Source organism: Felis catus, chromosome B4 (assembly GCF_018350175.1).
Source record: "Felis catus isolate Fca126 chromosome B4, F.catus_Fca126_mat1.0, whole genome shotgun sequence".
NCBI lineage: Eukaryota > Metazoa > Chordata > Mammalia > Carnivora > Felidae > Felis > Felis catus.
Window position 1 is genome coordinate 45,036,617 of NC_058374.1, and position 27,543 is coordinate 45,064,159.

General features: G+C 37.5%; 1 protein-coding gene across 1 annotated transcript; it reads left to right on the forward strand.

The window, feature by feature from the left end:
• The first annotated feature begins 10,306 nt into the window (after positions 1-10,306).
• Positions 10,307-24,991, forward strand: LOC123386823 (killer cell lectin-like receptor 2). Its single transcript, XM_045062641.1, has 5 exons — positions 10,307-10,495; positions 12,327-12,418; positions 14,160-14,255; positions 23,811-23,924; positions 24,542-24,991. The coding sequence occupies exons 2-5, from the start codon at positions 12,352-12,354 to the stop codon at positions 24,736-24,738; spliced, it is 474 nt and encodes a 157-aa protein (XP_044918576.1). The 5' UTR covers positions 10,307-10,495; positions 12,327-12,351; the 3' UTR covers positions 24,739-24,991.
• The last annotated feature ends 2,552 nt before the right edge of the window (positions 24,992-27,543 follow it).

Below are 27,543 nucleotides of genomic sequence, written 5' to 3' on the forward strand. Positions count from 1 at the left end.
TGTTGCTAGTAGATGCCACTAGGCAGTCGATCATGCCTGGCGCTTATTTTCTCTGCGGTTTAATCATTTTTTTTTAATTTTCTATAAGAAACATGCTTTACATTTGTAAGAACATATAACAACAAAACTATTTAAATTGTTAAATAAACTACAAATCAGTATATCATTTCGTCATCATCCTTCATTTTCATCTCAGCACAGGCATCATTATCCAATTTTTCTTCTGTTAGTACATTTTTTCTCTTTTCATTCCAAAATCATAGATGCATAACATATTTGTTTTTATTCCCTGTTTACCTTTTCGTATTTAATAATTGCTACCTAAATTCAGTTAAGGATGTCATCTGTAAGAACCCATTTGTTCTAATTATACGCAGTCCTAAATTGTACAGTACAACTGCTTCACTTTCTGATTGAAAATCAGAAGGTCAGTATACCTGACCAAATTGAATTGAATTGAAAAATGTATAATATAATAGAAAAAACTTTGAATAGTTTCCTAAAATAGGTACGGGAGTCAACATAGTTAAATTCTCATCCAAGTTTTGTAGCTTTGAAATATCAGTGTTTTAGTCAATTGCCATTTAGCACGCTTCTCCATCTAGAATGTAATAAATTAGAATGAATAATCCTTCTGATCCATAGTCAGATACATTATCCATTGCTCCACTGCCCTGCACCTAAAAACAAACAAATAAACAAACAAAAAGATAAAAAGAGAAGGAGGCAAACCATGAGAGACTCTTAAATATAGAGAACAACTAAGGGTTGCTGGAGGGGTGGTGGGTAAGTGTTGGGCTAAATGAGTGATGGGTATTAAGGAGGGCACATGTTGCGATGAGCACTGGGCGCTATATGTAAGCGACGAATCATTAAATTCTACTCCTTAAACCAATACTACACTTTATATTAACTAACTTGAATTTAAATAAAAACTTGCCAAAAAACTAGAATAAATGATCCTTAACATACTCTTGAAGTTAAGCATATGTGGTCCTTCTGAAGCCACTTAACTTTAAATTAATTTTTGTTCCAGCCAGACCTACAGTGAACTCTGAATTTGAATAATTATGAATTATTTCTCTTAAAAGTTTCTAGGATGACTAGAAATCCCTTTTTTTTTATTGTGATGTATTTGCTAACTTTAGTAATCAGAGCAACTCTTTCAGCAAAACTTGTCTTGACATTGGAATTACACCATTTCATTATTCTTCACAGAACAAAATGCTAGTAACATAATACTAAGGTAAGATTTCTTTGTTTGTTTGTTTTTGCAATATCTACTAGATGTTAAAGGAATTTTCTTTTTTTTTAAGTTTATTTATTTATTTTGAGAGAAAGAGTATGCCCAAGTGAGCAGGGGAACGGCAGTGAGACAGGAAGAGAGAGAATGCCAAGCGGCTCTGAGCCGTGAGCACAGAGCCTTAGGCAGGGCTCGATCTCAGGAACTGTGAGATCATGACCTGGGACGGAATCAAGAGTCAGATGCTTAACCAACTGAGCCACCTACGTGCCCCAAAAGGAATTTTCTATATATAATATTTTAAAGTTCTTTTTCATCAGTAAATATTCTGAATTATGAACCAGGAGAGGACAAAGATGATAATTTCCCACATATCTTTATATAACACTTGCCATATGTGACTATGTTGTAAATACACCTCTTAAGGGCAAAGGTTGTAACGTTTCCCCTTAATCTCTGTAGTATAGCGTCACTATAGGGTTTTTGAATTTAGCAAATAAAAATACAGAATACTTTGAATTTCAGATAAATAAAAAAATTTTCAGAGGAATATTTACACTATAAAAATGTTCATTGTTTATCTGAAAATACAAATTTAACGGGGCCTCTGCGTTTTATCTGGTATTCCTACCCTAACCTCAATAGGATGCTTAAAAGGTACTATTTAATGCTGAGAAAAACGGAACAAATGAATTGAAATTACTGCTTCTTTCCAATGAGTTGCATCCCCTTTTGATGCAAGACTTATTTGCCAGTGTTCTGTAATTGCTTAGGATATACGAAATGTGAAATTATAGTACAACTGAATAAAAATAGGAAGAATTTTAGCCTTATTTTCACCGTAAACTTAAGAAATGCTATCACATTTACTTGAAATCTCCACCCATGTGTTTCACTATGTGACCGTATCTTACACATCCTCCAATCCATCTGGAAAACCTCTGTGGGATGAAAAGAATACTTTCAATTTTGTGGAAAACACACGAAAAAAATCCACTATATTATCTATTAGTGATGTCTAAAACTCTAAGAGGTCAGAAAATGTATAATTATCTAACTCTCTTCTAATTTACATTGTCTTTCTATGAGGCTCAATAAAATACAGCAATATATCTATAAAGCAAATGCTTTAGAGATAGTTTAGGAATGTATAAATGAAGAAGTTAACACAAGAGGAATTTTGAGATGCTTTCCTTAATAAAATCTGTTGCTCCTGAGCACATGAAACTATAGGGCATATGTTTTACAAAAGATGTCATTTTGGAATAAATACTGTTTCGCTTGCCTATCTCCTAACCTCCACCCTCACCTACCACCATGAGCCATAGAGTCAATGAGGTTAAAAGTGTCACCAGCAAGCTGCCCACTGACCCCCTTCATCACGGGACTGTTAACCTCAGCTTTTAGAGGCAAACAACCAGAGCTCTGGCCTAAACCAGTTTGAGCCTGACCACCAACTCACACCTGCGCAGTGTAGATAGACCACAGGGTGTCTGTCCACAGTGACTTCTGCCTCGTTATAATGTTAAAAAGCTCCCCCCAAAAAGGAACACAAGGTTCATTAACACAACAGAGAATGCATGTGTAGGCCTGTTCTCTCTGTACCCCTGGGCAATCTTATGCCTGCCTTCATAAGGCTGATGACACAACTCCCCTGTTTGAATATTCATCTTAACTCTAAACAAAAGAAACCCACTGACTTCTACCTGGGGAGTCACCCTTTTGGAAGGTAAGTCCCCGTGATCTCCTTTGCTGCAAATAAAGTTTCCTTTATGAGACACCTCCACTTGGTGTTGTCTTTCCCTGCGACTCACTGAAGAGCAAAGTCAGGTCAGAAAGCTGAACTGCGGAATCAGAAAGCCAGCAAGATTCTGGGCATATTTTTCCCCAAATGCAGTTAATAAAATTGCCAAGTACAGCAACCTCCCCCTATTTCACGGGACAATCCGGTCCTTGTGATAATAATCTATAAAAGACGAAATATCAAAAGGAATTCAGACCCCATTACTTTCACAAGTAGTAAATCTATATGATATGCAGATAAATGCAGACAATGACGCTCATTACATTACAGGCCATTATGTTTTCTCATTGGGTTTTTCCTACTAGATTTTCAGATTCTTGAGGAAACAGCTTTATTCACCTTCAACAGTTAACCATAAAATTCAGCAAAATGTTGACACACTAAGTGTTGATTAAATGGTGACGGAAGGATAGGCTTGCTACCTGCCACAAATGTTGTACTGAACCATCTAGATCTCCCCTTCAGGACGGAAGACGTTACTCAGGACGCTGTAGGTAAAGCAAGTCCTATCAGGAATTGGGCTCCTCTGAGGAGAATCCTCTCACCCAAGGTCAAGCTCTCTTCCTGGGGACAATTCCAATGGCAATGTTTTGTTACTGTTTTTCTACCTGGCCGTTGTGTTTAAATCATTTATTCATGTCTTACCACCGAGAATGTGGGCTGTGAAACAGACCTAAGGTTAATTCTAAAAGAAAAAGTTTGCATTAAAAAAAAAAAATACGTGGGAAAGCAGTAAAAGCATATTCAATGTTTCACATCACACTTCAGTAGATATTTCACTTCCTCACTGTAAGGAAAGGACATTTGGCCTTTAGGTTTTATTTAATGTCATTATTAAGGAAAGGAAGGTATAATTTTCCATTGTCCATGAAGTGACCGGGAAGCCAGTCAAATTCTCCTATAAATCCATCAGAGAAGATGTATTTATACATTTAATTAAAAAGATTTATAAAATATTTTTATATCTATTTATATCTATATCTATGTATATCTATTTAATCTCTATTTATTTATACATCTAATTAAAAAGATTTATAAAATATTTTTATATCTATTTATATCTATTTTAGATATATTTATATCTATTTAATATCCATTTATTATACATCTAATTAAAAAGATTTATAAAATCTTTAAGATTTTAATACTTAGTATTTAATATTTAATACAAAGTTAATATCTAAGGATAGTTTAACTGAAAATATTAAAGAAATTACTAATAAATATCAGATAAATGTTACTTTTTCTTCAGGATATTTAGAACTATTTTGTTGTTGTTGTCCTTGTAATCTCTTATTACTACAATTATCCTAGGTTTTAAGCAAACTGCTAAGGTAATTTTACAGTTTATTGGAAGGCTAATATCACACAATCTTAAAAACCTTCATCATTTCACGAAGTAAACAAAGGGGAAATAGCCTCAAAATTGTTTTGTCTTAGACGTTACTATAGTTAAGAGTGGTTCTACATCAACATGCTCCTATGATCAGCCAACGTGTCTGACTTAGATTGCCATCTACATCTTGATAGTTCCGTGCAAAATGGATCCTGTTCTGTAAATTAGCTAATAGGCATGCAGACTTTGCAGAGGTCCATAAAACAAAAGCAAAAGGAGGAGGGGGGATTATAGACCAATTCGTAGAACGTATCCTTGGAGAAAGAAAACCTAGGGTTATAGTGTTGGACATGGAGAAAGAAGAAATGGAATCACAAGACTCAGATTCTCAGCCGACCAGTATAGAGATAACTCAATTCTGTCCAAATGGTTACTAGCTCTCACGTAGGACAAGACATGGGATATGTTTTTTTTTTTTACTTTTTTTTTTTAAGTTTATTTTATTTTTGAGACAGAGAGAGACAGAGCATGGACGGGAGAGGGGCAGAGAGAGAGGGAGACACAGAATCGGAAGCAGGCTCCAGGCTCTGAGCCATCAGCCCAGAGCCCGACGCGGGGCTCGAACTCACGGACCGCGAGATCGTGACCTGAGCTGAAGTCGGAGGCTTAACCGACTGAGCCACCCAGGCGCCCCAAGACATGGGATATTTTAATCCATCAGGTAAAATAGCCATTTTTATACAGTATTAAGTCAATTCAACTGAAACTCCTTCAACCGTTTAAAATTTTAAATGTAGAATGCATTTCGAGGTAATGCTTCACTTCAAATCTACCTTCATAAATTACAAATGCACTCTTAATGTGCATGTTTATCCTCTCTGTGTCATTTGAAGGCACTTAAAAATATTTAATAATGGTAAGTAGACTAAACATGTCGAAATTAATAGACTTAGACCACTATCACTGACTTTGTTGTGGTATGACCAGGAAAAGGCAGTTCAAACCTTCAACTTTGAATGAGGGAGACAAAAACATGTCAAGGCTATGTTTGAAATTAGTCCTTATCGTACTATGAAAATAGCTAAAATGCTTTAATATGTACCTAAGGCCAATTTTTGTCTTTATCAGCAAAATATTTAAACATCCAATTAGGTACTTTGACTGTCATATTTTTGGTTTGCTTCTATTGAGGTAAAGTATGAGACAGCTGATTCAGCTTTCCAAAATTAAAAGAGATTTTGCCAGACCACGTTGCCATTTTCTCCAGGGACACCGTAAGACGACAGTACCCTTAGTAAAGTAGTACACCAGTGTTGAAGAGAAAAATAGTAGAGCATCACATCACTTTGGTCAAGAAACATACATGAACTTTCAACTTCAAAATGATATTTCCGGTGAAAACAAATTTGTAACAATTTGTGGATACCTCTTTCTGAAGAGAAGAAACTAAATTGATTTGGTAAATCATTCTCTGAAATGCCCTGCAACGTTTTAATTCATAAAACCTATACACAACAGGATACTGGCTAGATACGTATGCAGTAAAAAACATAATAATTCTGATCTTGCGACCTCGAGAAAGCACCGTACGTATATAAGATCAATATAATACAAGTGACACGGTCTCTGAGGACACTTTTCACTTATTATTTGCATTTTAACACTAAATTTAATCTCAAACTCTTATAGATATAACTCATATCCTTTTTGTTGGTTTCACTCAAACTTAAAAAGTATAATTTGGTAAACAAAGACTGCAAACCAATCCGTATCGTTAAGGTTACGTCTAACGCACTGGAGCTGCTCTTAACATGAATTCCTCCTACTCACATATACGTACATACATAGCAAAACAACCCTGAACAAATTTTTGAGATTATTATTCAAGTTTCACTGCTTAGAAAATTATTCTCAAATGACTAATTAATAGACTACCTTGCCCAGCTATTTTCCTCTCATATTATATGCTTAAAAGACTTAAAGGACATATATGTGTGTGTGTGTGTGTGTGTGTGTGTGTGTGTGTGTGAATAAAGATTGGGTCATGGAGTGCCTGGGTGGCTCAGTCAGTTAAGCATCTTACTCTTTTTTTTTTAATTTTTTTTTCATGTTTATTTATTTTTTTGGAAAGAGAGACAGAGGCTCAAGTGGGGGAGGGGCAGAGAGAGAGGGAGACACTGAATCCAAAGCAGGCTCCAGGCTGAGCTGTCAGCAAAAAGCCTGATGCAGGGCTTAAACTCACGAGCCGAGAGATTGTGACCTGAACTGAAGTCGGATGCTTCAGCGACTGAGCCACCCAGGTGCCCCAAGCATCTGACTCTTTTTTTTTTTTTATTTTTTTTTCCAACGTTTATTTATTTTTGGGACAGAGAGAGACAGAGCATGAACGGGGGAGGGGCAGAGAGAGAGGGAGACACAGAATCGGAAACAGGCTCCAGGCTCTGAGCCATCAGGCCAGAGCCCGACGCGGGGCTCGAACTCACGGACCGCGAGATCGTGACCTGGCTGAAGTCGGACACTTAACGGGCTGCGCCACCCAGGCACCCCAGCATCTGACTCTTGATTTCAGCTCAGGTCATGATCTCAGGGTGGTGAGATCAAGGTTGTGTAGCCTGCTTGAGACTCTTTCTTTCTCTCTCTCTCTCTCTCTTTCTCTCTTAAAAAAAAAAAAAAGTTTGGGGCATGTCAAAGGAATACATAAAGGAGCCAACCTGAAAAACTTCCCAATGGCCAAAACTGAAACAATGTAAGCCACAAAATAAATGAAGCAGCATTCCATCATAACTGAAGTAGAAAATTAATATCTGTGAGCCTATGCTATTATAAATGATTTAATAAAAAGGAATAAAGGGGAGAAAGACAAATCTTCAGGGAAACGTTTCAAATACTCCTCTTCAACATGTTTAACCCCACCCGGAGTGGACAGAACTCGATGACCTTTTACAAAGGAAAGGCAGACAACGGTTAACTTTACAGTGGGGACATCTGGCAAACACTAAATTACCCAAGCAATAAGGTTAATATCCACAGTGATATCATGTGGATAACATGTATCTGTGGTGAGATTTGATTTCACCTTTGGAACTGCCATTCTAGAAACCCGTAACTCCAGTCTGAACATGTGAAAAAATATCAGAAAGACAAAATTGAGAGACATTTACGTACAACCTAACGACAAGAAAAGACGGCAAGTGTCACAGTTCAAAGTAGACATGGTGGCTAAATGTCATGTTGTAGCCTCAATTGAATCTTTAAAAACAAAAAGGATATTAATGGAAGAAGTGATGAAATTCTAACACAGTCTGGAGATTCTTCATTAGCGATGTATCAAGGTTGAGTACTTTGGGTTTTGATTGTGGTAACAAAGGATTACATTATGGAAACTGGGTGAGGACTGTAAGGAAACTGTACTATGTAACCTTTCTGTAAATCTAAAATTATTATAAAATAAACAACTGATTAAAAAAAAACACTTAAGGAATACTCTTGTACAAAAACGTGTAACACTTAGCCCTGCTAGTCATTGGAAGAAAATAGAAGATATAAAAGCTATCAATAATTTTGCAAAAGGTCATAATAAAGGTCTTTCTGTTTGCTTAATAATTGAATGTTTTATTGAGTGGTTATTGTCTTGTTAAAATTTTGTTTGTACTCTACTTACATAGTAAGAAATACTTCTTTCTTCAAAAAGCAAAATATTTACTACTAATGGCTATAACCAATTAGCTCATGTTATTCAAATAGTAAATAACACAAAAGTAAAAAAGCTTGCACCGTATTTAGTGTATAAGGGAAGTCAGAAAATATGAAACTGAGTCTTAATTTTTATAATCAGAGAAATAAAGCATAAAGATTTTGAAAAATGTAATACCACTGATTAATTTTAAGAATAAGTATGCTTTGGAGATGACAAATATTGTGTTCCCAGTGTTAATATTTTCTTTAGAGTCTCCTCTTTTCCATATTTTAAACGTTGATTTCTTTGAGCTTGTTTTTTGGTTCTTAATGCTATTCAACAGCTACCTGAGGCTTATATGAAATAACAGGCTCTTGAGTGGACTCTAAGTTTAGGATTGTTTTGTGTTTCTCTACTTGTGTATATTCTTGAAATGAAGACAAAAAAGAAAACCAACAAAAAGCTAACAATGCCTATTACTTTTATCATTACCTAGTAATAGCAAATGTGATTTTTTAGAAACTTCAAACTATTTCAGGATTGTGATAACACCCGCAAAGTGCTTAGCACAGTGCTGACTTCTTATAAAGTGTTCAGTAACCTGGGTGAATTGATACTTAAAACTTTGAGAAAGCAATTTGTAAGGTAAAGCATAATCATAGGAAAGACTAAGAGAACTATGTTGGATGTGAAAGTTTAAAGAAATAGTGGTGGCTCAGTCAGTGAAGTATCAGCTCTTGATTTTGGTTCATGGGTGATCTCACAGTTCTTGAGTTCGAGGTCCACCTTGGGATCCGTGCTGACAGCACGGAGCTTGTTTGGAACTCTCAGTCCCTCTCTCTGCCCCTCCCTTGTTCATGCTCTCTCTCTCTCTCTCTCTCAAAATAAATAAATAAAAGTAAAAAAAAAAAAAAAAGAATCAGTGAAATTTTTGGAAGTAATGGGGTACATGTGCTGTGTGATGAAAATAATTATGACTGTATATTATTGGTTGAAAAAAGATAAAATGCTATAAAAAGGTGCAGTAATGAAAAGACAATGATCAACAAGTGGGACAGAGAATTGACTTTTTGATTAAGAGGAGGAGTAACTAAGAAGAATGGAAACATTTGATGGATTTACAAATGTGGGCAACTAAAGCCTTAAGCAAATAGCTTCAGGGTCTAATATTGCAATCACAATGGTGTTGAGTGCTGAGCTTGCGTGATGGCTGTTGTGGTGACATCTTTAGAGGTTGGGGAGAGCAGGACAAACATGAGAAATGGCTGTTAGAAAACCAAAAGGAACATATAGACAGAGTAGAAATAGGATTACTCTTTCCCAGGCTGCCCCATTTATCCTCTGATTGCGCTCATTCTGTTTGAACACTTCTGTAAACGCCTGTTTTTAATATCGTAGGGAATGTTGCCTCAGACTACAAAGGAGGAAGCGAACATATTTCTATTCTTTATAATTACAGACTGGAGGGGAAGGGCACCAAAAATCATTAAGGCTTGAAAATTAGTGCAAGTATGCTCTGTGTGTATGCTGGAACAACTGAAAAGCAGACTGCAAAGATACCATGATGGGGGGGGGGGGGGAGTTTGAAAACATAAAGCAATTGAATTGAGATGTCTTTTAAAGGAACCAGGGATTGAATGGCTCTCAATCTGCCTTAAGACTTGAGAATTTATTATTCAAAATCTCTTCCAGATAAATGTGAGGAATGATGGACTATTAGTGCTCATGGAATTTCACGTAATTGATACTATGCTAGTTTAGAAGGTAGATTTCAATGTCTTGTTAAGCAGAGTTTCTATTTAGAACCCCAAAGGTTTGGGGCGCTTGGGTGGCTCAGTCGATTAAGCGTCCGACTTCGGCTCAGGTCACGATCTCACAGTTCGTGAGTTCGAGCCCCGTGTCCGGCTCTGTGCTGACAGCTCAGAGCCTGGAGCCTGTTTCAGATTCTGTGTCTCCCTCTTTCTGACCCTCCCCCGTTCATGCTCTGTCTCTCTCTGTCTCAAAAATAAATAAAACGTTAAAAAAAATTTTAAATAAAACCCCAAAGGTTTGTGTCTGTAATAGAGATAGGTTTAGAAGCTTAGTATTTGTTGGTGATGGTCTAGTGGTGATGGTGGCCTTTTGTTTTTTTTAACAATGATGTGTTTGGATTTTGTGCAAAATGGGCATGGCCCTTTAAATTATTTTGCCCTTGTATCTTCTCTGCTGAAAAAAAACCAACCGCCTATTTCCGCAATCAAAGATGCAAATGAGAAGCCAGAAGTTCAAATATGAACTGTGTTCTAACGTGTTCACATGTAACTGACAAACACCGAAGCCTCACCAGAGCAGAGGGTACTAGAGCCCAGAAGAATCTATTCCATTTGCCCGCTGGGGCTCACCTCTTCTGTTTGGATCGGACTCCAGTGCCAGCAGAAGCTCACCGCACTAACACAGGTATCACCAACTCTTATCTATAGCTGTTGCTCTCAGCACATCTGTTACTAGGGCCACTTGATTGTGTATAGAGATTACAAAGAATAGAATTTTTTTTTTATTTTATGTTTGAGAGAGAGAGAGAGAGAGCGAGCAGGGGAGGAACAGAGAGAGAGGGAGACACAGAATCTGAAGCAGACTCCAGGCTCCAAGCTGTCAGCACAGAGCCAGACACAGGGCTCGAACTCATGAACCCCGAGATCATGACCTGAGCCGAAGACCGACGCTTAACTGACTGAGCCACCCAGGCGCCCCACGAAGAATAGAAATTTTAAAAAGCAGTCCAGTAAATCTAGCCTTGCAGCACACGAGCCAACCAGTTCAGATTTTACAATTGCTTTTCAAGGGGAGTATCTCCTGTAATTTTTCATGGTTTACCATCGCATACAACTATAGTTTTCCAGGCAAATATTTCAATTTATCTCTTGGATTAACCACGTGAGTTAATGGAGCAAAAGAGCACATCGATGAAGGTAGGATATGAATAATTAGTTATTTAATCAATGTTTCTCTCTTTCATATCCACGTCTTGTCTTTGCTTATTTGTATGATAGGGCTTCCACATTCTGATATACTCCAGACTTGGCAAACATATGTAAAGCATTATAAATACTTTTCTCTATGATCATAAGTTTTTGGGAGAAGTTATCACGTTGGAAATTATTAAATGTCATCAACTGAATACTATGAACATACAGACACCTATATATATCTAATTATAAAAGATAACAATGAAGCATAATTCTCTGAAAAATTAAAATACGTAAAAAGTGTTTAATTTGATGGTACGCTGGCAAACCGGTCATGATAAGAAATGTTAAGGTTTTTATGGAATCAGGAGTTTAGTTCATATAAATTTCTTTGATTTTAAAATACTTGAAACAGGAGTGCCTGGGTGGCTCAGTTGGTTAAGCCTCTGGCTTTAGCTCAGGTTCGTGGGTTTGAGCCCCACATCGGGCTCTGTGCTAACAGCTCAGAGCCTGGAGCCTGCTTTGGATTTTGTCTCCCTCTCTCTCTGTCCCTCCCTCGCTTGCACTCCGTCTCTCTCTCCAAAATAAATAGACATAAAAAAAATACTTGAAACAAATTCATTAATTCTTCAAAAATTTGCAAGGAGAACTGGTTGCTTTTAGCTTATGCTTTCAAATATTATGGAAATAACACAACACACCCACTGGATGACGACTAAACCAAATTGTCCTAATTGTAGGGCATTCATTTCCAACATCACGTTACAAGAGGTGACAATAAGCCTTTAGGAGACTGCTGGAAGTGAATTGCCTTTGAGCCATAAAACAGAAAGAGTAAAGATAAATTGAAAAAAATACATATCAGGAAAGATCATGAGGGAGAAGTTTTAGAATAACCTATTATGTAACATTATCTTTACAATACAAATGATGCATACAAATTTTCTGTGTATTATTCTGCGTAGGGACAATTTTTAAGTGTAGTGTAAATATTTCAAGGATCGTGACAGTGTTGATCTTTTAAAATTAATTTAACACCACATTCGGAAAATTACAAGTGGCAAGCAAAATGACAATTACCTAAGCATCTAAAGATAGATGCAAATAAATAAATAAATAAATATGAACAAAGAGAGATGCTGATAACTGATAAAAAAAATAATCTGAGGCAAAAAGCTTTCTTGGAAGAAAATTGCAAAGGTAAAATCATGCATTAGCAATTAAATGGCACGAAACACTAATTTCAGTGGTCTAGAGAAAACCCACGGGCAGAACCTCGAAACTTACTTTTAAAAAAAACTGCTAATTTTTGTGTCTTTTAGAATTGTATCCTAAAATTTCTCAGAGATGAATGAAACACATACAACATATATGGATATCAAACATCCTCCTAAGAAGCAGATGCCAAAAAAAAGTGAGTATTTTTCCCCAATCCTTACTGAATTCTTTTTTTTTCAACATAAATCCTTTTGGATTTTTAAAAAATTTTTTTAAAGTTTATATTTATTTTGAGAGAGACAGAGACAATGGGAGCGAAGGAGGGATAGAGAAAGGGAGAGAGAGAATCCCGAGCAGGATCCACACCGTCATTGTGGAGTCCAACGTGGGGCTCGAACTCACGAAACTGTGAGAGTATGACCTGAGTCGAAACTGAGAGTTGGGTGCTCAACCGACTGAGCCACCCAGTCCCCCCGCCTTACTGAATTCTGATATTATTTTCTGTTCCTTGTTAAGCATTTCTTCTAAAGAAGTTCATTATAATTTAGCATATGACACATTATGTCTAACTTATTTTCAAGATTCTGTCATTTAAAAGACTTACCTGATGGACTTTACCTCGTAAGCAGAAAACAATTCCATTGATCTCCTTTATTTGGGAAACACCCTATCCTGCCAACTCTCTTCATGCATTCATAACTTACATGCTTTCTCAGAAATAATAAGAATATGAAATGGTGACCACATCCCAGTTTACTCAAAAGTGAAAACTTACACTTCAAGTTCCAATCAGACAAAGGTAATGAGAATGGAATCTTCTATAGAAAAAGGTAAAGTGCCCGTAGAGGACCTAGCTTCCCATTGCTTAGCCTATGTGTATGTGATTCAAGTAACAAAACAAAAGCCACTGTGCCAAGAGTCAGCTTACCCACTTTCACAAGATTGCTTCAACTGTGTCTTACACTCTAAAGAAAAAGCCGTGTTGAAAAACCGATACCCGTGGTTAGTATATTCCAGAGAATTAAAGTCGTGTGGGTGCCATAGCCATACATTCATTACTGAGGCAAGGATGGAAATTATTTCTTTTCAGTTTGTTTGGAAACATCTGAATCTTCTGACGTCACTACTGACTCATTCTATGATGTTTCAAGAAATAACACTTGATTAACATTATTTGATTCACGTCTCTGATTATAGTTTCTTCTTTTTTTAATGTTTATTTATTCTTGAGAGGGAGAGAGAGAGAGAGAGCAAGCAGGGGAGGGGCAGAGAGAGAGGGAGACACAGAATCCGAGGCAGGCTCCAGGCTTCAGGAGTCCCACGTACGGCTGTAACTCACAAACTGTAAGATCATGACTTGAGTTGAAGCCGGAGGCTTAACAAACTAAGCCACCCAGGCGCCCCTACGATTTCTTCTACGTAATGGCAATGGTTGTTGCTAATGATGAGAACAGTAGTGAGACTCCAGTGAGGAAACTGCGGATGTTTATGTATGTATGAAAACATATGATATTACAAACTAATAAATATCTTCTGGTTGTGGGTCAATAAAAGGGATTTCTACTTTTACGTATAAAAGTGATATATTTTAGAAGCATTTTTACCTTTTGAAAACAAGTGTATAGATCTAATATTCCACTTTGAATCCCTAAACCACTGAGATGAATCAGGGGATTTTTTTTAATAAAGTGAGAATAAGTGACTTCCCTAAGAAATGCTTGGTAACAGAGTAGGGAGGAGAACCCAGACGTGTTACTCTTGGTTCACAATTGTTTCCGACTGATCAATGTTCTCCTCAACTTATAATTCCCAGTTTGAGGACGTTCAAGAGTTAGGGCCTTGAATTTACAGGAAAGTCTCCCTCAAAATCCTGGTCTTTAATTCAGTCTTTTTTTTTTATGCTGACCTCCTCAGTGTCTCACTTTCTCTCTGGCCAGGGCCTTCAGTGCCATTTGTCTGGTGTCTCGCTGTAGTGATTCTTGGAATCCTCTGTTTCCTTCTCCTCGTAACAACTGCAGTCTTGGGATCCATTGGTAAGTTAATCAGGATCTGTGCCCTGAACCGAATATCTCCTGCTTTAAGAATTTCTATTTCTTTTACAGAATTTTTTAAATATTCATTTATTTTGAGAGAGAGAGAGCGTGCAGAGGAGGGGCAGAGGGAGAGAGAGGGAGAGAGAGAATCCCAAGCAGGCTCTGTGCTCTGAGCACAGATCCTGAAGTGGGGCTCGATCCCACAAACTGTGAGATCATGACCTGAGCCAATATCTAGAGTCAGACACTCAACTGACTGAACCACTAGCCATTCCTAGCAATACCCCAGGAATTTTTACTGCTTTTCTTCTTCTGGGGGGTTCCATAGCTGTGATCTCTAGTTCTACCCAGGAAACCGTTCTACCTTCACCTCTAATGTAATTACTTGGCCATTTACAAAATTCCTCAGAAGCTTCTGATGTATCCTTTACTCTTTTTAGTTTTTTTTTCTGTCGTTGTTGTTGTTGTTTTAATTTTATTTAAATCCAAGTTAGTTAACTAGGATGAATTTAGATGAATTTAGTGATTCATCTCGTATGTATAAATAACACCCAGTGCTCATCCCAACAAGTGCCCGCCTTCATGCCCATCGCCCATTTAGCCCATCCCCCCACTCAACACCTGCCCAGCAACCCTCAGTTTGGTCTTTGTATTTACAAGTCTCTTATAGTTTGTCTCCCTCTCTGTTTTTACCTTCTTTTTCTTTCCCTTCCCCTATGTTCATCTGTTTTGTTTCTTAAATTCCACATATGAGTGAAATCTTATGATATTTATCTTTCTCTGCCTGACTGATTTCACTGAGCGTCCTACATTGTAGTTCATCCACATTGTTGTAAATGGCAAGATATCATTCTTTTTGATGGCTGAGTAATATTCCATTGTATATATACACCGCCTCTCCTTTACCCATGTGTCAGTCGGTGGACATTTGGAGTCCTTCCATAACGTAGGTATTGTTGATAGTATTGCTATAAACTTTGGAGTACATGTGCGCCTTTGAATCAGCATTTTTGTATCCTTTGGATAAATAGCTAGTAGTACAATTGCTGGGTCATAAGGTAGTTCTATTTTTAATTTTTTGAGGAACCTTCATACTGTTCTCCAGAGTGGCTGCTCCAGCTTGCATTCCCACCAGCAGTGTAAAAGTGATCCTCTTTCTCTGCATCCTTGCCAACATCTGTTGTTGCCTGAGTTGTTAATGTAAGCCATTCTGACAGGTGTGAGGTGGTATCTCATTGTGGTTTTGATTTGTATTTCCCTGATGATGAGTGATATGGAGCATCTTTTCATGTGTCTGTAGACCATCTGGATGTCTTCTTTGGAAAAGTGTCTGTTCATGTCTCTTGTCCATTTCTTCACTGGATTATTTGCTTTTTGAGTGTTGAATTTGATAAGTTCTTTATAGATTTTGGATACTAACCCTTTATCTGACGTGTCATTTGCACATATCTTCTCCCATTCCATCACTTGCCTTTTCGTTTTGCTGATTGTTTCCTTTGCTGTGCAGAAGCTTTTTATTTTGATGAGGTCCCAATAGTTCATTTTTTGCTTTTGTTCCCCTTGCATCTGGAATAATGTCTAGTAAGAAGTTCCTGTGGCTGAGGTCAAAGAGGTTGCTGCCTGTTTTCTCCTCTAGGATTTTGATGGTCTCCTGTCTTACATTTAAGTCTTATATCGATTTTGAGTTTATTTTTGTGTATGGTGTAAGAAAGTGGTCCAGGTTCATTTTTCTGCACGTCGCTGTCCAGTTTTCCCAACACCATTTGCTGAAGAGACTGCCTTTTTTCCATCAGATATTCTTTCCTGCTTGGTCGAAGATTAGTTGACCATACGTTTGTGGGTCCATTTCTGGTCCTATTTTGTTCCATTGATCTGAGTGTCTGTTCTTGTGCCAGTACCATACTGTCTTGATGACTATTAAAGCTTTGTCATACAGCATCAAATCATTTTGAACACCTAGGAAACTGATTTGAGGATTAATGAACGCAACAATCTGAGTAATTGGAGCCAGAGAACTTGGCAGGTATGTGGTGCAGAGAGGTGAACTGGGGGAGTGAAAAGCCATAGAGCCAAGGATAAGGAGCCGTTTTCAAGGAGAGAGGACAGAGAGAGAGAAAGAGAAAGGGAGAGAATGCAGCACATCAGGATCATGCAAGAAAAGCACTCCTCCCAAAAGTAGTTGGAGAGAAAGAGAGAGTGAGTGAAAGGGTGAAAACACTTGTAGGGGACTGGACAAAAAATCTGTCCCCCTAAACCACTGACAGGGAGAAAGGAGAGGGTTTCAATACTGCCAGGATCCTATAAACAGTGGAGTATAAGTCTGAAGTCTTGAGCTCAGTGCCTGGTGGTGTCTGATGAGGAAGTAGGACAAATCCCTAGAAACAGGCAGCACTATCTGAGGGATCCGTGTTCCACAGGGGGAAAAGTGATTCCCCGGATTGGAGTGCATTTGGTAGAGGCCATGTGGTCTCCCTACAGGCAAAAGTCCAAGCAGACCCTGTGGAGAGTAGCCACATTTACTGATATTGGAACAAAGACACTGGAGGGCAGCAAAACCCGGTGTGGGCTGCGTGTTGTGATTTGCCATAAACTCTGGGACTCTGCCACTGTGTGATCGCGGGAGCATATTTCTGGGACGAGCCGGTGCCCGGCCATCGCTTGGTGAGACACTCCCCCAGAGAGTTGGCTTGGGTCCAAGCCACAGGGGTCTCTGAAGTTCAGGGTTTTGAAACACAGCCCCCTCTGAGATAAAACTCTGGAGGGAGGTGCTGGCTGGCAGGCGGACAACTTGGACGTGAACAGGATAGACGCAAGGATCAGACAGAGGCCTGAGTCAAAGGGGAGGTGTGCTTGATTGCAGGTCGGTGAGGGCATGTGGCTCCTGCACCAGAGATTATGAAGCTTGGTGAAGCCATTTTCACTTCTAGTGAAATAGTGCGCACACAGATGGACCCCAGTAAGTAAAGCAGAGCCACCAAGTGGAGAACTGAGTCATAACACCAAGCCCTGCCCACCTGTGCCGTTTAGGCACATCCCCCAGAAGACCAGCAAAAATCCCTTCCACCTGCTTATAGTCTACAGACTACAGTGTGCTGCAGTTTCAGTTCTGGAAACTGAACTAGGGGAAACTGGACATGACTTCAGTCGAGTGGTCATTCTGTTTACTGGTTCATTTATCTGCTCATTTTCTTTGTTTCTGTTTTTGTTTACGCTGTTTTCTTTTTTATTTGTTTTTTTTTTTTCCTTTCTCTTTCTTGGATACAGAAAGAGCAAATTCTTTATTTTTATTTTGTTTTTTAATTGACTTTTATTTTTTTATTTTATTCTATTTTATCACTTAATTTTTTAATTTTTTTAACTTATTTTTTCTTTCTCTTTTTCTCTATTCTATATAGCCTTCTTCAATGAGCAGACCAAAGCATACCTAGGAACTAGCTTCCTTCATTTGCTTTTGTGTGTGTGTTTTGTTCTTACTTTTTCAATTTTAATTTTTTATTTTTTTATTTTCATCCTCCAAAATGACAAGATGGAGGAACTCACCGCAAAAGAAAGGACAGGAAGAAATGATGGCCAGGGATTTAATCAACACGGATATAAGTAGGATGTCTGAACTAGAATTTGAAACCACGATTATAAGAATACTACCTGGGGTTGACAAAAGCATAGAAGACACCAGAAAATCCCTTTCTGTGTTGATAAAAGAATTAAAATCTAGCCAGGCCAAAAGTAAAAATGTTCTAAGCTTTACTCTTAAAGCCTGGATCGCATTCAGGATGTTTCCAGGGAAGGTTGCCTTTGAGGTTTCGTTTATGATCAATCGTGCTGGGTGTAGAGAAAATTTCTCTCTCCTCTATGACACCTCCTCTCGATGAACTCCCCAGTCCTGTTGGCTTTACCTCCATGTCTCCGGTTGGCAGCTCAAATTTACTTTTTAAATTGTTTATTCTCAAACGTTTCATACAATCATTAATACATGTCTCCTGTACTATTCCAATCGCCGGCTAATTAACTCTGAAGTCAATAGACTTTCAAATTCCTACTGAAACTGCCAAATAAACTTCAGATCATGTCATCCAAGTGCCAAGAAACCATTAGCAGTTTTTTTATTCACTCCTGATTTATGTTAAAATTTCCCTCCTTACTTACCTTTGTTTCCACGAATCATAATCTTATTTCAACCAAATAATTAAAAAAAATTTTTTTTAACGTTTATTCATTTTTGAGAGACAGAGCATGAGCGGGGAAGGGGCAGAGAGAGAGGGAGACACAGAATCGGAAGCAGACCGCAGGCTCTGAGCTGTCAGCACAGAGCCTGATGCGGGACTCGAACTCACGAACTGCGAGATCATGACCTGAGCCGAAGTCATCTGCTCAACCGACTGAGCCACCCAGGCGCCCCTCAACCAAATAATTTTAAGCTTTACAGTTCATAGCTCAAGTGCCATAGACTCTCACTGCTCTTATCAAGATTCAGTACATTTTCTTAAATAAATATTTAACACAAGTTTCAAAGACTTTAAGTGGTTGATTTTTTAAAGGTATATTTATTTTTGAGAAAGAGACAGAGTATACGCGGGGAGAAGCAGAGAGAGAAGGAGACGCAGAATCCAAATCAGGCTCTAGGCTCTGAGCTGTCAGCATAGAGCCTGACACAGGGCTCGAACCCATGGTCCACGAGATCACTACCTGAGCCAAAGTCAGACACTTAACCAAGTAAGCCACCCAGGCACCCCAAGTGGTTGATTTTTTTAATGATTGTTTTCATTCATTACGGTTCTGCTAAGGAGCAGTCCCACGGAACTAATCATGCCACCATTCTGGCAGAAACACTCCTCTATGTGTATTTTTAATGTTCTCTTTAGAAGTTTTGAAAACCTCTATATTCCTTAGACACAACCCCTTTATGACAACTTACACATAATGGATGCTTATCTAGTATCTTCTGGATTGAAATAGAGATCCAAACAATCTCACACAAATACAGCAAAGAGAGAAGGGTGAAGAACAAAGAAAGAAGAGTGAAAAACAACCTCAGCATGATTCAACTGATATAATCAGAGTGCCTCACGATACCATGATGCAAGTTTTTTATTCCTTATTCATTAATGAACACCTAGAAGAACTTCCAAGCTACATTTTTTTTCCACTTTTTTCTTTCTTCAAGCTCTGAGAGATGAGTTTCATGCCCACGTTATTTTTATTTTATTGTTTTTTCACAAATTCAGTTTAGTAAATACATCATAGTATGATCATTTTAAAATGTAGTGCATAGACGGGGCGCCTGGGTGGCTCAGTCGGACTTCGGCTCAGGTCGTGATCTCACAGTCTGAGTTCGAGCCCGGCGTCGGGCTCTGTGCTGCCAGCTCGGAGCCTGGAGCCTGCTTCGGATTCTGTGTCTCCCTCTCTCTCTGCCCGTCCCCCGCTCATGCTCTGTCTCTCTCTCTGTCAAAAATAAAAATAAACATTAAAAAAAAATTTTTTTTTAATGTAGTGCATAGGGGTGCCTGAGTGGCTCAAGTCAGTTAATCATTCAACTCTTGATTTCGGCTCCAGTCCTCATCTCACGGTTCATTACATTGAGCCCCACATCAGGCTCTGCACATTGACAGCATGGAGGCTGCATGGGAGTCTCTCTCTCCCTCTCTCTATGGCCCTCCCCCACTCACATGCACCGGCACTTCTTCTCTCTCAAAATAAATAAATACACATTTTTTAAAAATAAAATAAGTAAAATATAGTGCATGCATCCTTAACGTGAAACGATTTGAAGATCAATGGATATAATTTATTTTTTACTAGTTATAGGTTACTTGAAATTCATTGTGGCGAAAAATATAGGACTCCATTTATGGTGGTGGTATTAATTTTTCCTTTAAAGTAAATTTACTTAAGTTGAAAAATAGTTAACACAAAATACTGTTTATATAATTATATGGATTGAGAAAAATATAGCAAAAATTTTCATGTAGTATATAAATGACTGGGGTTTGTAACAAATACAAAACACTAAGTCAAATGAATACAGGTGCCCGTATATTTATGTTTATTTGTTTTTTTGAGAGAGAGGGAGACACAGAATCCAAAGCAGGTTCCTGGCTCTGAGCTGTTAGTACAGAGCCTGACACAAGACCAGAACTCATGAACCATGAGATCATGACCTGAGCCAAAGTCAGGCGCTTAACCAACTGAGGCACCCAGGTGTGCCTACCCCTATATTTATAAGAGCAGTATTATTAGCGATAACCAAGAAATGGAAACAGCTCAGGTATCCATCAACTGAGGAATGGATAAAGAAAAGATGGTACACACACACACACACACACACACACAAGGAAATATTATCTAGCCATTAAAAATAATGAACCCTTGGGGCACCTGGGTGGCTCGGTCCGTTGGGTGTCTGACTCTGGCTCAGGTCGTGATCTCCCGGTTTGTGGGTTTGAGCCCCACGTCGAGCTCTGTGCTGACAGCTTGGAGCCAGGAGCCTGCTTCAGATTCTGTGTCTCCCTCTCTCTCTCTCTGCCTCTCCCCCACTTGTGCTCTGTCTCTCTCTCTCTCTCAAAAATAAATTTTAAAAAACGTAAAACAAAAAAATTAAAAAAAAAATAATGAACCCTTATCATTTGCAATGACATAGAAGGGCCTAGAGAATATAATGTTCGGAGAAAGGCAAGTACCATATGGCTCCACTCATATGTGGAATTAAAGAAACAAAACAAATGAACAAACAGAAGAAAAAAGAGATGAACAAAAAGACCCTTAAATAAAAAAGAACAAGCTGGTGGTTTCCAGAGAAGATGTGGGTTGGGAGATGGGTCAAATAGATAAAAAAAGACTTAGAGTAACTTATCTTGATGAGCACTGATTAATGTATAGGTGTTGAATTATTATATTGTGCATCTGAGACTAAAGTAACACTGTATGTTAATTACACTTCAGTAAAAAAAGAAAAGAAATGAACGATTGAGTTTAAAAAGCAGTTCTTAATAAGAGTTTGAGTTTTAAAAAGAGTATTTTTTATTTTAAAAATAACATATACCTTTTGAAATATACTTATTTCTCCTTAAAAATAAGTCGAATATGATGTGTAAGCATTAAACTGTTCTCTTTAAAAGACACGTTCTGGGGCGCCTGGGTGTCTCCAGTCGGTTGAGCATCTGACTTAGGCTCAGGTCATGATCTCACAGTTTGTGGGTTCCAGCCCCACATCGGGTTTTGCGCTGACAGTGCAGAGACTGATTCAGATTCTCGGTCTCTCTCTCTGCCTCTCCCTCACTCACATGCGCACATGCACTCTGTCTCTCAAAAATAAAAATAAACATTAAAAAATAAATAAATAAATAAATAAATAAATAAATGATAAATAAAAATAAAAGACGTTCTGATATATGTTAATTTAAAAATATATTCCATTTTACATATGCGCACCATATTTTTATCCATTCATCTGTCAGTGGACACTGAGGTTGATTCCATTTCTCAGCTACTGTAAATAATTCTGCTATAAACCTAAGGGTGCATATATCTTTCTGAATTAGTGTTTTCATTTTCTTTGGATAAATATACAGTTTTTGAATTACTGGAATGTATGGTATTTCTATCGTTTATCTCTTGAGGAGCCTACTGTTTTCCACAGTAATTTACCAATTTCCATTCCCTGCAACAGTGCATAAGAATTCCCCTGAATGTTATTCAGCCATAAAAGAGAAAAAGATCTTGCCTTTCATGACAGTACAGTTGGACCTAGAGGGTATTATGCTAAGTGGAATAGACCGGTCGGAGAAAAACAAATACCAAATGATTTCACTTATATGTGGAATTTTGTAAAGACGTACACACAACCAAAAAACAGAAACAGACCCATAAATACAGAGAACAAACTCACGGTTCCCAAAGGGGAAGATGGTAGGTGGAGAGCAAAATGGGTAAAGAGGAGTGGAAGGTACAGGCTTCCAGTTATGGAGTGAGTAAGTCACGGGGATGAAAGGTGTAACATAAAGAATGTTGTTAGTGGTATCATATTAGCTTTGCAAAGTGCCAGATGGTAACTATACTTGTGTAAACATAGCATAATGGATAGAATTGTCAACACCTGAAAGTAACGTGAAATTATGTGTTGACAATATTTCAATAACAGTTTTAAAAAATTAAAAAAATTAAAAAAATTAAAATGTAAGCATTCATCATGAATATTTTTAAAGGTGCTAGTAGAAAATCACCCTTTGCATACCGCAGTAAGTGGGACAGGTAGGGCTAACCACAACCAAAAAAATTATTGAACAAAATTAATAAATTCGTCAAGGTACTTTTATCGCGTGGCCAGGACCAACATTCTATGTTGTTGCAAATATCGAAGAATTCATATAATAAAGTATTACAAGCAGTTTGTGTAGCACTGTAAGCAATCAAATATTGCTTTTATCCTTTTATAATCAAAACACAAAAATAATAAAAACTAAACCACATAACTGTGCAGGGAAGTTTTTATCATAGTAGCATAGTAAGGATATTCCTTAGATAGAATCGGAAGTGAACTGTTCAGAAAATGTTTCTGTATGAGAAACATTGAGCTGTATAAGAAGTTTTGAGTTCAAAGTGACTAACATCCAAGTATGGAGCTAGTAATGTTATAGTTGTAGGATTGCAGCATAAGAAAATGTGGGAAAGAAATTGTGCCTCTGAATTATTCTTCATGATTCCCATATCTTTGCACTTGTACTCATCCTTTACTTAGCAATCAAGTGATGTTTTAAAATCTGATTATTTGGCTTTCCTTTTAACTGGCTCTCAAAAGCTAAACAACCCCCATATCAATGACGCTCAAGGAGTAACAAGTTCTGGGGTAGTGAAGCAGTCGTTATAACGATTAAGGCCATTAACATAACTAGCAAAATATTGAACATTACTGATATTTCGCAAGTGAACTGTGGAACTTAAAAACATTTAGACTGCCGTTCTTATATTAATAACTTAACGTCCATATAAGGGGTTTTTTATGATGCACTTTCTGTTTTCCTTTACAGCCTTATACCCCTAAAATCCCTTATACACAGCATGTCTTCTGAATGTACTGACTAATTGAACCAAGTTAATGCATCATTTTGTCACCATTTGTCTACTTTAGAAAATTGAGTGCACAGATCTAGAATTTTATTGTCTACCTTTTTCACTCTACTATCTCTGCATGATCCATAGACAAAAAGCAACTTTAAGATGAACACTAATATGTGAGGTCTGGCTGACCTGTCACACTATTCTAGAACCTACCTTTAGCCAGTCAACCCTTTTCTGAATTCTAAGAGTAGCTCTCCATTACCTTTGCTCTATCACCTACCATATAAAGTCCTCTAATCTCATACTATCTCCATTATAGTGAGTGAGTTCCTTGAAGGCAGAAACTTTTCATTTCTCACTGTTGCTGTTGTTCTCACTTATCACGGTGTGGGAAGATGTCTTGTCATCAATTAATGTATTTTCACTAAATGAGGTGTAAGTCTGTAAATCATATGCAGAGAAGAGTTGCCCATTCCCTCAAGCTAATGATATAAAATAAAGTTTTCCAGGGTCATACGACAAATGAAACGCAGAAGCTTCCACTGGACAATAGGACCCAGCAAGACGAGTCCACATTTAAAAACACGACTATCATAGAGTTTCCACTTAACACAGGTATGAATCTGAATGGATTGAAGAATAAGACCAACAGGTTTCTTCTCTATTTCCCTCAATCTTCTTCTTTTCTGCTCACTTAGATTTTCTCACAGATTAAACGAACTAGAGCCCCATTTTCAATCTTATTCAACTGAAAAAACTCAGTCTTTCCCAGAGCTTAGATTTTTCAGTGTGTACTATATCACCATCTCTCAAAATGGTATTTTTTTTCTACAAAAAAAACCCTGTAGATCTCCCTTATCATATTCTCTGATCATTATCACACCCCTTAATACTGGTACGTAGTCAGGTACTATGTTACGATGAGCTTTGTACCTACAGATTTTCCTTGTCTGAAAAAGACAGAGAGGTTACTTTCCACTGTGAAGTCCTTTTGGCAGCGGTTGTGAGGGAAAATGCCAATCTTTTTAGAAGGTTTTCCTAGGTATTTTTGGATGTTTGTAAGATATGTGACCCTCTTCCCAAGTCATGGCTCTTTTCAGAAAGCAGAAATAAAGCCCATCAGTCTCATAGAATAAATGTTCCTAGAATAACTAGGACTCAATCTCTCAGCCCAGGGGTGCCTATGAGGGTACTTACCGAGTGGTCTCCGGGCGATATCTTTTGTTTTCAAGGACACAAGAGGAACATATGTAAAACTCAATGGTCATGTTGTGGAGATAAATGTTACCATTTTTCACGTGATTTCAACACTTTTCAAGACAGTAAGAATATCTGCAAGAATATGGGCGCCACACTTGTTAAGATAGAAGATGAAGAAGAACTGGTGATGTATATGTTCTGTTTTCTACCCCACACTGTATTTGTCTAGCCCTTAGTTGTAGGTAGGTTAAATCTTAGCGCTCAATAGTATTCGAGTGATTTGAAGAGTTTACAGTCATCAGCTAACTCGGATCCAGACAGTGGTCATGTTAAAGTGAGACATACCAATTGAAATGAGGTTAAAAGTTCATGTAACTCAACTGATTCATCCACAGTTAGAATTTCCACAGTGTAGCCAATGTAAAGTCACACATGAAGCAATGAGAAAATATTTGTCTTTGGGGCCCCTGGGTGGCTCAGTTGGTTAAGCATCCGACTCTTGATTTCTCTCAGGTCGTGATCTCACAGTTAGTGAGTTGAAGCCCTGCATCAGGCTCTGTGCTGCAGGTGGGGAGCCTGCTTGGGATTCTCTGTCTCCTTCTTTCTCTGCTCCTCCCCCACTCATGCTGTGTGTGTGTGTGTGTGTGTGTGTGTGTGTCTAAAAATTAATAAACTTTAAAAAAAGAAATTATTTACCTTTAAAGCATATTGCTTTATCACAGATAACTCTATATCCCATATCAACAATTTCATAGAAATTTATTTTCAGCTTCTCTGAGGAAAATCATTATACCTGTAACAAAATCAAGAAATATAGCATTGTCACTGAGCTCGATGTAAAAGAAAACCTCTATATAAATTTAAAATTGAAGATCAGCTCATTCCAACTCATATTACATTAACTCATATTAGCTTCCCAAGAACCGAACTAAATGTTTCATAATCCTTATCATTATGCCTTGCTTTGAATATTGAAATGATTTACTATTATTTCTACCAAAGAGCTAATATATATTAGAATTCTAAGTTAAGGGTAATCATTTAATATCCTCTCAAATATAGATTGACTGTAAAAATCACTTGGTTTTGGTACTAGTCCAACTGTCCATATACTTGGCTTTCAACTGCTCTAAAATAGCTATAAAAATATAAAGAACTTGAAAATCATCAACAAAACCAAGCAAATGTGGAATCCAGAAAGAAGACATTTGTAGAGTCTGAATTAATCTCCTTTTTACTCCAATACAAAACTTCATGTATGGTAAAGGTGTTTACTAGATTTACTGTGATCATTTCTCAATACAAGCAAATAGTGAATCATTGTGTTGTACACTTGAAACTAATATAATCTTATATGTCCATTATATCTCAGATTAAAAAAAAGAAAATTATAATTGTAATATTAATAGGATAAATTTTTATTTTTATTTTATGTTTTTATGTTTATTTATTTTTGAGAGAGAGACAGCGTGAGCAAAGGAAGGGCAGAAGGAGAGGGAGACACAGAATCCAAAGCAGGTTTCAGACTCCGAGCTGTCAGCACAAAGCCTGACACGGGGCTTGAACTCATGAACTGTGAAATCATGACCTGAGCCAAAGTCAGCCACCCAACAGGCTGAGCCACCCAGACACCCCAATAGGATAAATTTTTAAATCCTAATTTGATTACAGAGATGGTAAAGAATTTATATAAAAATATAATATATTGAAAAGATGTTAGAGTGTTAAAAGAGTGAATGTGAAATCTGTTCAGCATAAATTAATAAGCACATTAAGTGACAAAATACATTATCATCTTCTTAGATGAGAACTATAGAATATACATGAATAGTGACCACATTTTCACAAATATTATATAGCTATACTCATCCTAACCAGAATTATTATAGAAACACTGGAAAACGTGTGAGATGTGTTAGCCTGTGTAACTCTGGCTTTAACTGTGAGTGTGTATTCCGTAACTGAGTACATCTTCAGCCTTTCCATAGGCTTACAGAAATTTCAGAACGTTGTAAAAGATGTATTCATTAATCCTCTCTTGACTTACCCACAGGTGATGCATCTGTTGACAAAAGAAATCTCAACTTGGGGTTCACAGTTATACAGAGGGTCCAAGTATGAGTTTCAGGATCTAGAAACTGTATCTTTCCTACAGGTTATCTTCATTGAGAATTAATGCCATGTATACGCAAACCCTGAAATTGATGCCAAAGCTTTGTATTTAGATGCACACATCTCTGGGTAGAGTGACTAAGCTTTCATCATCTTCCCAAAGGAGTAGAAGACAAACAGAAAAATAAAAACGGAGGGTGAAAATTAAAGCAGAATGGAGAAAAATAGAAAGTACGGCCAGAAACCCTCAATTGAACCCCCTTTCACTTGTTGTCTTGTGTGACTAAATCAACCAGAGCGTCAGTCTCCTCACTTGGAAAAGGTGGAGAGTAGGCAATGAAACTGGCTGTCATGGTAACTACACCCGGAGTGAGCAGAGCATAACGTGTGGAAAGTTGAACTGCTATACTTACTGTACCCCTTAAATCAATAATTGTGTGTCGACTGTTTTCAAATAAATAAAAAAGAAATGAGTGACCTATTATAACCCCCCTGTGAAAGACTGCGTTTTCCTTACAATACAATTAGGAAGATCAAGGAAGACAGTACATGTGCAAATGCTTTGCAAAAATTAAAGTACAAGGTGAATATCGATTATTTAATACTTACTAAGTAGTTTCCAGCCAGCTATAGAAATGCTCATCTGATGGGGTAAGGACTCCTTCCTCAAGATGCCCATTTTGCAAGAAATAAATGCGGTGCTTGTGTAACAAAAATATAAGACGACATTGGTAAAAAAAAAATGTCATATCTATCACACCTGCACTCCAAGGTAAAAATCAGACTTTGTTCAGAACTCATCTTTGAGCTACAGGAATAAGTTATGAAAAGAAATTGAAAAATAAACATAGTGAAGAGAAGAGAGTCTTCTTTCATGCCTCGGTATTTAATAAAATATCAATAACTGAGATTTCATTGTTTT

Coding starts and splice junctions, on each gene's coding strand:
- LOC123386823 (XM_045062641.1), top strand. CDS start 12,352: ATGAATGAAACACATACAACATATATGGATATCAAACATCCTCCTAAG. Junction 14,256..23,810: donor TGCAGTCTTGGGATCCATTG/GTAAGTTAATCA, acceptor TATAAAATAAAG/TTTTCCAGGGTCATACGACA. Junction 23,925..24,541: donor AGAGTTTCCACTTAACACAG/GTATGAATCTGA, acceptor TTTGTTTTCAAG/GACACAAGAGGAACATATGT.